Source organism: Mangifera indica, chromosome 7 (genome assembly GCF_011075055.1).
Source record: "Mangifera indica cultivar Alphonso chromosome 7, CATAS_Mindica_2.1, whole genome shotgun sequence".
NCBI classification, from domain to species: domain Eukaryota; kingdom Viridiplantae; phylum Streptophyta; class Magnoliopsida; order Sapindales; family Anacardiaceae; genus Mangifera; species Mangifera indica.
In genome coordinates this window covers 7,866,470-7,878,491 of record NC_058143.1, presented here as the reverse complement: position 1 = coordinate 7,878,491, position 12,022 = coordinate 7,866,470, and the positions used below count along the sequence as shown (strand labels likewise).

Genomic DNA, 12,022 nt, shown 5'->3' with positions numbered 1-12,022 from the left:
TCCCAATTCCTCTAGTTTTCTCCCTTCTCCGGCGATAGTGACAGCAACTGTGGCTGCCACCAATTCCATCTTTAGCCCGACTATTTCCCTCCTCGACAGATAACGTCAATGGAGATAAAAAGTTTTATCTTCGTCGACAGAGATAAAAGACGACAAAGATTATTTGTCTAACTCTCAAGTTGACTCTTGTTCTTTAAATGGTTGGAATCAAAACTAAACAACACAAGTTCTGATTCAACACAAATCAGATTCAGAACTGAACAGCCCAAAGCATTATTTCACAAAAATCGAAATTGAAACCTATTTATGATAAGCTGATTCACTGAAATGCTAAACACCTAGTGGTTCAGAACTCTCAGGACTTTTGCTCTACCCTAGTCTTAACTATATGATTAAGCTTTCCTCATAAATTGGTAATCAAGAAATGTTTAAGAGATTAGTGGTGAGAAAAAAAAAAAGGGAAAGATAAGTAAAATTCATTAAATTTTTGCTAGGAGATTTTAGGAGAGAGAAGACAGACAGGAACGAAAAAAGAAAATACAATGACAAAATTCATTTAAAATACTGTTAGATGTATTTATTATTATCAATTCTACGATTAACTTGACAATTAGATCCTTATTTGGGCACCTTACCTGGCACGTTAATATTGTTAGTGTCCCTCCTTATAATTATCAAAAATTGCATGTCATAATCATAATCATTATATACTAACAACCCATTATCTTAACTCTTTCTATGCTAAGAAGAAAGCACCAAAAACAAAAAATTAAAAAAAAAAAATTGAACATCCCTTCATTTCCTGCGGCACCCAAAAAATGCAAATGAAGATGAAAATATTTTTATTGCCCTAACATTATTTTGAGTTTTATGTTGAATTTGAGAAAACCATTTCTTTAAGCTTTACAAGAAAAATGACAAACCTGAAACAACAATACTCAGTCTTACAATATGCTACGTATTCCCCTTTCCCAGCACTTCAAAATGGGGAAGCATTGACTAAATACATTATTTAGATCCATCAACAAATCACTAAATTTTACATGAACCACAATATTGCAGTTGTAGCAATGTACTTAACAGAACTCAACACATAATGCAAATCCCAGAAACAAATAAGACCAATATATGTACTCAGAAACCTAGTTAAGTACAAAACTACAGCTAATGTAACAGTAGCCAAAGAACACCAGCGCACAAAACTAGTGCATTTGACAATCACACCATGAATATTTTGTTTGTCCTACATTACATGATTTAGGCACGAAGCATATCCTAATTTACAGATGAGCAACACATAAACTGTGCCCAGTATGGTCTCCCCTTCACTTTCCTCTTCTCTCTCTTAATATCTGCATTATAACTTGCGTGAGAATTATATTCCTTCCCAGTATCCCTCTTTGCAGGTTCACTTGCGGATACTCCAGGGTTCACAATTGAGCTCACTGTTGGAGCAAGAGCACCATTATCTTCTGTTGTGGTTTCATCTTTTTGAAGAACAGGAGTTCTATTTTCCCTAGGGTTAGGAGACTTTGGTTTGGTTTTATGATTGGCTTCACTCAGAAGGTTCTTCAAAGGAGTATGTTGCTTTCCAGTACTCCAGTTTGTGACCTTGGCAATAATTTCTTCATTCTTCTTTCTCCCTTGAGACTCATTCACAACATTTGTGAGAGATGGAAACCAACCAGCTTGTGAAGATGGAACTTTTTGCTGCTGTGTATTCTCTGATGTCATGCTAGCAGAAGCAGAACCTTTCTGGTGAACCCCACCTCCAGGTTCAACCAATGTCATGAAAGATGGCGCCTCAAAAATGTCTGATTTTTGAGAATGTTGTCTCTCGGTTACACCTTCTGGGTTCTTTGAGTTGGTTTCCTCAGCTGCTTTTGATGCTGGGTAATCAGTTGACGCTAATGTTTCAGAATCAATAATGGGCACTGTATCTGATTGTGTTGAAAGCACTGCTCCAAGCATCAAAATAAGCAAATATACTGTATTTCATTAAAAAAAATAACAAAGTGGTTCTTTTGGGATAAACTACAATACATTAAAATTTTGTACATAGTTGACCAGTAGCAACTGCAGAGAAGAGGTTGATTTCTTACACATGCTAACTAGAGATTTCTAAATGTTTAGTGATTCACCACTTTACGCTCTAAGGAGCTCACTAGTCATAAGCATAATAATTAAGTCATTAAAATTAAAACATGCCTTAAGATGGTTAACACTGCATGAAAATTTGAATTAAGACATTTAAAAGCAATAGAAGATACATAAACACACACTAGTATTATAAATTTTATCAAACATCGACCTTATAAAATTAGTGGATCTAGAATCATCATATCTAGCAAGTAGAACAATGTCTTTTAAGTTTCTTAATTTATTTTTTAATCCTATTGATCTTCTATAAGCCACAACAGATAAGATGGTTTCCAGGTCAATAAAACCAGATCAAAATCCAGTTAGCTGGAAAATTATCAATACACAGGAAAATTTCCAATATCAAAATTTTCATGAGAGATGTAAGTGTACCTGAAATTGAACCCCAGTTACCTTCCAGACTATCAGTTTGGCTCAATGAATCAACTGAAACATCAATGACAGATGCACCAAGCTGATGTTTTACAGGATTATTATTATCAGTTTCTTTTTGCAAAGACTGATTAATACCAGAATCTTCTGCACCTAACTTTTTGGTATCAGCAAAAGCAACAGAACTTTGTATAGAAACTTCAGTATTTGAAGGAGAAACAAGAGAATCTTTCATTGCATGGTCTTCTGAATTTCTGTCTAATATCATAAGATTTCTTCCATGTTCAGCAACACACTCTCCCTTTGCTTTGTCATTGCCATCAATTTCAAGTTGCTTTCCAACATCCGTAGTAGTAGAAACTGCATCGAAGTTTGTGAACTTGGTTTCTAGTAAATTTGTCTCAGACTCTTCTGCACCTAACTTTTTGGTATCAGCAAAAGCAACAGAACTTTGTATGGAAACTTCAGTATTTGAAGGAGAAACAAGAGAATCTTTCATTGCATGGTCTTCTGAATTTCTGTCTAATATCATAAGATTTCTTCCATGTTCAGCAACACACTCTCCCTCTGCTTTGTCATTGCCATCAATTTCAAGTTGCTTTCCAACATCCGTAGTAGTAGAAACTGCATCGAAGTTTGTGAACTTGGTTTCTAGCAACTTTGTCTCAGACACATTCACCACATCACCAGCATCACAAAGGGATTCATGAAGGATGCTACCAGATTCAAAAGCTGTTTCTGTCTGCAAAAAGTGTTTTCCTCCTGTAGATTGTCCCCTGCTAGCAACTGCCACTACATCATCCATAGTAGTAGAAACTGCATCGAAGTTTGTGAACTTGGTTTCTGGTAACTTTGTCTCAGACACATTCACCACATCACGAGCATCACAAAGGGATTCATGAAGGATGCTACCAGATTCAAAAGCTGTTTCTGTCTGCAAAAAGTGTTTTCCTCCTGTAGATTGTCCCCTGCTAGCAACTGCTACTACATCACATTGTTCAACTATAGCCTTCTCATGATCACTAGCTTCATCATTTTCATGTAACTTAGTTGCTGGATTGACTTGGAATTCAGGGAGATTAGTAGCTGCTTCAAAAGTTTTTACTCTAATTTCCTCATAATTTGCTACTCTTGGTCTTTCATTCTCTTCCTCTCCAGCTACATCACCAATTTTGGCAATACCCTTCTCATGATGACCAGAATCATTCATGCTCACAGCATTAGCATCCAAAGAGGCAATCATAGGATTCACTTCATTCAACATCTTGTGATGATCATCACTTTTCCCATCACTAGACAAGCTATTTATCATTGGCACTCTACCTTCAACCAAAAGGTTATCTTCAAAAACATTCATCTCTGAAGCAGATGCCTTGGTGACTTCACTTGACTGTAACAAATAGAAGTGTGTACAATTATCCACTGAAAGAGGATCTTCAACATCATCTTTCTTGTCTTTAGTTATTTCACTTGAAACCAAATCTGATGTTACAGACTGGAGAAAGTTGAATCCCTTATAATCTTTAAATTCTTGGAGCTTCACCTCCGCATTGTCTCCCTCAGGAATATCAGATGGTACAGAAAGCTCGTGCACATTTTCTTTCCCTTCTCCCCTTCCATTCAAACCCTTACATGAATTGTCTGAAGCTGCCACGTCTAGTCTTTGTTGAGCACTAACCTTAACTTGAGCAGTATCAATAGAAACCATATGCTCAAAAGAATCAACTTCAGTGGTTGGTTCACTCAAGGACATATCAGAAGCAATCTCAGCACCTTGCTCTTCCTTCATAAAAACATTTCCATCAGATGGCATTACATCCACTGTAATCTCCTTCTCTTGAGGGTTAGACCCCAAGCCAAATGTTTGCCCTGTACATTCACCAGGAAAGAGGAGAACTGAATCCCCATCTGAACTGATTTCACCAATTCCCTTCACATTGGCCTCTAGCTCAGCATGTGCCATCAAGCCTTCAGTCAAATCTTCACCAGCATTAATTATCTTAATCTCTTGTGAAGCATCTGTTAGTAATTCAGGTTTAATGGGGACCAAGTGATGAGACAACCGATTTTGATCATCAGTAACATTAACAACTGGAGCTTCATTGGTGTTAGACACACGAACTTGGGGCGCGAGATTATCCTGTAGAAGATCAGCTGTATTTCCAGGAACTTCAGGGTTTTGTGTTTGGATGCCATCAGTTGAACTGCCTAGAGGTTCACTGACATCTGAAAGGTGCACATAATAAATACAAATCACATTAAAAATTAGATTGAACTTGTTAAAATGAAATCATCATATAAAATTAAAAAAATATGGTAAAGTAACCAGCTCAGAAGGTAAAATGTTCGTGCACTCAACATAGAAATTATTAGTTTACTCTTAAATAATTAATTTGAGAACTTTAATGATAGAAAATATATGATCAAACTAACAATCAGCTGATCAAAATTCCAAAACAAATCAAACAATGTTTAAGTGTAAAACACATTTAGAGGTAATTTATTTTATTCATATTTTCCTATCTTAAAGTGTTTATCTCTTAGCTTGTTTTGATTAGGGTTCCTATGTGATTTGAGGCTAGAAGTATACCAAGTTATGATCCTTTTTTATTATTATATAGAATTGTTTTTTTTTTTTTTTAATAAGAAGGGTTTATAGTATTCCATATATGCACATAGTTACTGGTAGCATATTATTTAAATTACTGCAGGAAAAGATATTAAATATAAATAAAAACTTAAACAGTAATTTGTAGATTAAGGGGCTATCCACTCTCAAACCGGTTAACTGGAGGACCAATCTATCAAGTTTCTCCTTTTGACTTCAAGGAATCAAAGCACTCAACAAAAACCCTAAGCCTATATGATTTTTAGTCAGAGTAAAGGAGAAGATAAATTCATGTGCTCAAGATATAAGAAAAAAGTAAGTTCATGTGTGCAATATAATTGAAACTCTCACAGAAATTAAAGTAAAACAAGAGATCAAGGAAGCTATAGATTTATGCCATACATTTTTTATGTACCAAGTGAATAGCAACAAAAACAAGGTGCTTCACTAAAATGTAATATCAATGATAGGAAATAAGCGAATTGAATGTTTGTCAAAAGACAAGATATCAACATGAGAAATTTTTCATACAGTAAGTTTACACAGCAGCTATTATTTCCTACCTATAGTAAAGTGGCATCTAACAGTCAGGTTAAAAACTTTGTTCCAAAGAAAAATATTTTAAATTAGTTGAATAATGGAATTAGGATAATAATGGAAATGAATTAGTAATTGAAAATTAGGATAATAATTCAGTTAGTTTTAGGAAATTAAGGATTTTAATAGAGTTTGCATTAGGATAAGGTTTTAGGATATGAGAACAATAAAAGGAGCAACACTAAGGGAAAAGGGGAAAAAAAATTGGTTTGGGTTTTAGGCAGCCTTTGCACTAATTTGGGAGGTCATCACCACCTCGAATTGTTGGATTGGGAGGCCTCAACTCCTTGAAGAATTGATAGTTTTATCCACTTGTAAATCCCTTGTATAAAATAATAATAATAATAATAATAAGAACTGAACAAATTGGCATCAGAGTGGTGAAATCTGGAGTTTCAGAGACAAAACGGCAAAGGAGGAGGTCATGAAAGGGCTGGATTGGTACAATAGGAGGCAAGGAAAGTTAAACCAGCCAAGAGGAAGACCAAATGTTGCTGGCAGGAAGGTGATATGGTCACAACAACCCTTGGGCAGAGCAGATCAATGACAGAAATGGTGCAATCAGCAAGGAAATGTGTCAAGGAAGATGAATTGATGGTTGAAAATCATGTGAGTTGATAAAAGAAAAGATAGTATATTCTGGACAACCAAAAAAATCACAAAAAAAAAAAAAAAATTTAAGGGGAATTTTCTATTTTCTAACCTCAAGGTGGTTCTCAAACAAGCTAGAAATGTTAGGATTAGGATAATAATAGAAATAATAGGATTTAATTAAGATTAGATTAATATTTGAATAATGTAATTAAGATAATAATATAAATAAATAAAGAAATTGAATTAGTAATTGAAGATTAGGATAATATTTGAACAATTGCAAATTATGACAATGATTGGATTAGTTTGAAGGAATTGAGTTAGGACAAAATTTGAGAATATGAGAAGAATAGAAGGAGGGACACTGAGCGAAAAGGAGAAAAGAACATTGTTGTCTGTTTTGAACACCCTTTTGTGGCATGCAGCCTTGGGATTGATTTGGTAGGTTCCCAACACCTCAAATTGTTGCTGGTTTATTCACGTGTAAATTCCCTTTATCAATAATATAGTTTCTATACTCTTCATTTGTTTGTGGCGAAACTAGTTGGCATCTAACAAAGACATTGGAACTCATGCATTGGAAAATGCAAAGACCTTGCATCTCATGTGTGTTAGCTGATGAGATTTGTTTGATACGTTACTCATAATATTTTCCAAGAATGTATGTTGAGGGTGATTTTCTCTCTATATATATTGGTTTCTCAAGAAAAGATGGTGTTAAAGACTACTTCAATTAAATCACCCACATGCTTATTGAATTCATCTCATCAAGTGATTTACAAAGCAAGACTATCATTCATCTTGATGCAAACATATAATGCCTTTCAGGTTTGCAATTACATTAAAAATTATAGATCCAATTTATTACACACAAGCAGCTGAAGCAAAAAGAAAACATACATCAGAAAGCTAATTAGCTGAAATGGCGCCTTATTACTTCAGGAAAATAAAAAGCAGTATTGATGAAATATATTGAGAAATAAAAAAGAACGTACATATAAATGACACTATCTAAAATAAAATCTCCGAATAGCAGTAGCCAGCTGCCACACTTAAATTATCATTTTAGGCAATGTAGGGTCACCCACCCCACTAATTACTTGTGCACAATTCTAGCTCATTATAAATTACAGGAAATCTCCTTATACCGACAAAAAATTCTTGTTAACTCAATTTTTAACCAAATTAAGTGCACTTAAGAAAATACGAGTTCGAGAGATCAAAAATGAAAGCAAATATCAATTAAATTTCAGGGTTCCATTAAAAGAGCATACCAGTAACTTCACTGTCCTTAAAAGAAAAGAAGACAGTACGATCTTTCTCATCAAGCATCCTTTCAAACTCCAAATTATGTTGAAGCCCCGGACTTAAGCCACTATCAATAAATTCTTCCACAGCATCTGAAAATAATTCTTCTTCCAATCTATTCGATCTTTTACTAATTCCACTACTGTGCTTCTCATCAATGCTTCTCTCCACAGGTTTTGGACCTTTGAGAGCCAAATTGAGCAACACGAAAACATCAAAATTTCAATTCAACAATTAATTGAGTGAAGAAAGAGTGAGCTTACTAGGGGTAGTTGGATCTTCATCAGAGTGGTTATCTTCATCAGAAAGATTGAGATCTTGCGACTCATTCAGCTTGTAACCTTCAATAGTTCCACAAACCTTCCTGTGCGCACGCCTGTGTTTAGCACTTGGATGTGGATTTGGAAAGGGCCATCCACATTTGTGACACACGTGAACTCCATGAGTTTCATTCCCTGCAAAACCAATTCGAATACAAAAAAACAAATAAATGAAAAGAAAAATTATATAAATAACCTGTAGAATTGGAAGAAAGCATGAAATAACGCTGAACCTCGCGTTTGCATCTTCTTGTTGTTCTGTAATTGAGAGCGTAAAGCAAAGCAAAGGTTTTAGTTCAGACTTCAGAGTGGAAGAAATAAAAGAAGAGAGGCAACTTTACGACTTTTCTATTATTACTATTTCTGCCATGGGTCAATTTCAGTTGAAAGATATGCACGCTGCTCCGGCTGAGAAGACTTGGGCTTATCCAGCACCCCATGTGCGCATGTTATAAAGAGCCCACCCTCTATTAATTAAAATTACACTAAATAACTATGTCCCACCCAAACTTTGATTAGAAACCAGTGTCATCCTTTAAGTTTGACAAGTTTAATTTTCCCTTCTATTTGTTATTATTTTTTTTGTAAAATCCCTTATTTTATTCTATAAATTTGAAAAAAAGACAAACTATCACTTATCTTAACTAAAACAAACAACAATTTGTCCAAAAATTATAAATGTATTATTTATATAATAAACTTTATAAAATTATTATTATTATTATAAATTTTATAACATTAAAATGTATAAAGCATTATAACCATGTATAAAGTCATTGGCAAGGCAAGCCCATTGGCGGATGTTCCTTTCCACGACTCCTTGTCTGCTTCTTCTTTTGTCATAAATTATCTCATATTTCTAGCCCACGCACTTAATTCTAATTGATTTCTTCATCGAGGTTGGAATGTTCAAGCCTTACCTTTAGTTCCTTTTGCTCCATCAATTTTTTCTTTGGGATCGGAATATCCAAGACTCACTATTGGTTTCTCCTCCGTTGATTTCTTCTCTAAAACTGGAACTTCAAAGACTCATTGTCAGTTTTTCATCCTCCGTTGATTTCTTTTTTGAGACTAAAATCTCTTGTTATCTTCCTTTTCCCTTCACATCCCACCACTCCAATCTTACACCACTATTTTCACTTTCTTCTCTTCCAAAGGAATCACCACCATCTTCATAGCCATCATTGTTGCTTCCATCATTGTCAATTTGTGGATCACCAATTATAACTTCTTCACCTTTGACTTTATTATTAGTAGCTTCACCACCAGGGATTTCAATCATCCTTAACATAGAATCCAAATTGACACAATGGAGTCTTAGGAAGAAATAGTTTATGGTTGTGAAAGAGTGAAAAAGGAGAGAAGAGATAGAATATAACATAGTTTGTGATGTTATTATGATGACAGTCTCAAGATAAATACCAAACACTAGATAAGTTAGAGGTTGATGAAGATACTAATATCGCTTTTTAGCTTAGATGCTTTCAATACCTTCACTTTATACTTATGTTCCTGAGTGAAAAGCTAAAGTGAAGGTTTCAGAAAATATGATTTTATCGAATGTAATTTTGATTGTTAAAATCACATTTTTTGATGTAATCTAATTAAAATCATACCAAAATTGATTGCAATCTTACCTTGGTTATGGTAGAGGTGAGTAGGGGATGTTGATGGTGTGAAATATTTGTGATTTGACCAAAAATTGAGTTATATCAATTCGTTAGTGGCTATCAATCAATTTAAAAAAAATTAAAAATAGAAAAAATATATATAAAGTGTTCAGCAAATACATAATTTGTTTATACTATTAAGAGCGTAATTGATATTAATTTTATTATGTTTTATATAAAGTAACAAAAATAATATTTGATTATTAAAATTAATGATTAACTTTAATTGATGGGTAGATATATAGCTTTTTTCAAACTTAGAAAGCTGATTTATGTCATTAAAGTTCTGGTGGCACAGAGTAATTTGCCTCAAAATTACTGTAGGTGGTGTACGAAGTTGGCCAATTGATTCCTTCGCGGTCGTGGGGCTAGAGAGAAGGCATTTAACTTCTACTCATATGCACCTTCAAAATTTCAAAGAAATAAATTCCTATTCAACGAAACTTCGTAGCGTTGGAAATAAATACAAAGGACCCACATAAAATTAGACTAATATCTGAATGTATAGTAAACTCTAAAAATTTAAAATTAGACTAAAATTAGACTAATATTATCGACAAGCTAAATAATATCTCTAAAAGGGCATTTGACTTGAACTTTCTTTGAGCTACCAAATTGAAACTCTAAATTAAATTAAATTCGAATCAAATTAAATACTAATTCAAGCTAAGCTAACTTGGTTAAAGTCCAACCTTAGTTTAAGTTGTAAAGATGCCCATAATTTGTATATATTAAGTTCAGATTTACTCAACTTACAATCATATTTCTTCTTAGATTCATAATAATTAAGAAATGATCTTTTATTATCCAATTAACATATAAAAAAGTAGACAATGAATTGAAAAATTTCAATTGCAAGGGAGGCACCAAGGAGTGCAATTATTAATTCTAATAAAATTTAAAAGTAAAAAAATATTAAAAGCTATTTCACTTAATGTTGACAATAGGTCATGTCATATAAAAGATTTAACAAACTATGTCAGGTCACAAACTTTTAAGGTCTAGGGCATGACCCATGACACGATAGGTCATGCCTTTATAGGATTTCTGATTGATCGGTCTACATTTTTTAGAGGTCAACCCACCAACAATTATATATTTTTTATATTTTTAAATGGCCAAACGACTATTTCCCACCCAAAGTATGCGTTTTTCTCAAGTTTTCCCCTATTAATTTTGAAAATATCATTTACCCATCTGTGACCGGTTAAAATTAACGGTTTTAAGGGTAAAATCTTCATTTTGTCTGTATTATTAAAAATAAACTTAAATTTGATTCCCCCCCCCCCCCCACAAACTCTTTAAACTAACAATTTCTCCCAACCCAAGTTTAAAAAAAATGTATTTTCCCCCTAGGATTTTCAATTTTTTGAGTTAGTTTTCTAGTACTATTTCTTCCTCTCCGATGTGGTCTCCTACCGGCGGTTGTCCTGGGAACTATCATCGACGAAGACCAATCGACGACCATGTCTAGTATAATTGCTAGAAGGAGGCCGCATCGGAGTGGAAGAGGAGTCGCCTAGAGGTCGTTGGAGAGAAAGAAACGGTGTCAGAAAACTAACTCTGAAAAATTAAAAACCCTAAGGGGGAAAACACTGTTTTTTAAAACTTGGGTTAGGAAAAATTGTTAATTTTTAAAATTTTAGGGGGGAAAATGAGATAAATTTTTTAGGGATTAGGGTTCTATTAAATTTAACAATCCATGGGTGGGTAAATGGTATTTTCAAAGTTGATGGGGGGAAACTTGAGAAAAGCACATACTTTGGGTGGGAAATAGTCCTTTGGCCTTTTTAAATTTATTAATTTTCACCTATTTTTTTAAGAGAAAAAAAATACCTTTAAAATTTTATTAAAATCCTCTTGTAAGGAAGAAAAACATTGGTTACAAGTTAATGAAAATTAAGCCAATATAGAAATCATATGATCCACATAGAAAAATAAACTCATATGTATTAAAAGTATTATACATTTTCACTTTCTTCTATATCTAAATTCTTAAAATGTTTTAATATATCTTTAACAACACAATGTTACATCTTAAAATTTGTCGTCACTTAATCTTTTATGCATATAATACTTTCAACAACACTTAGATGTAAACTTAATCTTCTTTCATTCAATGGACAAATCATATTTAAATGCAACAGTGAAAACTAAAAATATTAGTAAATCATGTGTAATAGCAGAAAGTATAAGATAAGTTTCTTTTATATTCTTTCCACCCCACTAGAATATTAAATTGATCAATTTCATATATAATCTCAGACAATTGATCGATATTTAAATAATTTATAAATTCACCAAATTAAAAACTTGAACCTATTGGTTGTTTACCATTTGTGAGAATAGTTAAAGACGTTGTTTACTTTTAGATGAACTTGAACTTAAACAAT

At 33.4% G+C, this 12,022-nt stretch overlaps 1 protein-coding gene across 3 annotated transcripts; it reads right to left on the bottom strand.

The window, feature by feature from the left end:
- Positions 1-995: 995 nt before the first annotated feature.
- On the bottom strand, positions 996-8,349 carry LOC123221093. Of its 3 annotated transcripts, none has more exons than XM_044643782.1 (6): positions 8,193-8,349; positions 7,903-8,094; positions 7,606-7,821; positions 3,176-4,758; positions 2,533-2,911; positions 996-1,958 (listed from the first exon to the last, which is right to left on the bottom strand). In XM_044643782.1, the coding sequence occupies exons 1-6, from the start codon at positions 8,203-8,205 to the stop codon at positions 1,276-1,278; spliced, it is 3,066 nt and encodes a 1,021-aa protein (XP_044499717.1). In that variant the 5' UTR covers positions 8,206-8,349; the 3' UTR covers positions 996-1,275. The 3 variants fall into 3 exon arrangements, with proteins under 3 accessions (XP_044499717.1, XP_044499716.1, XP_044499715.1); XM_044643781.1 differs by having other exon boundaries at positions 2,533-3,294; positions 3,487-4,758; XM_044643780.1 differs by having other exon boundaries at positions 2,533-4,758.
- Between the last annotated feature and the right edge of the window lie 3,673 nt (positions 8,350-12,022).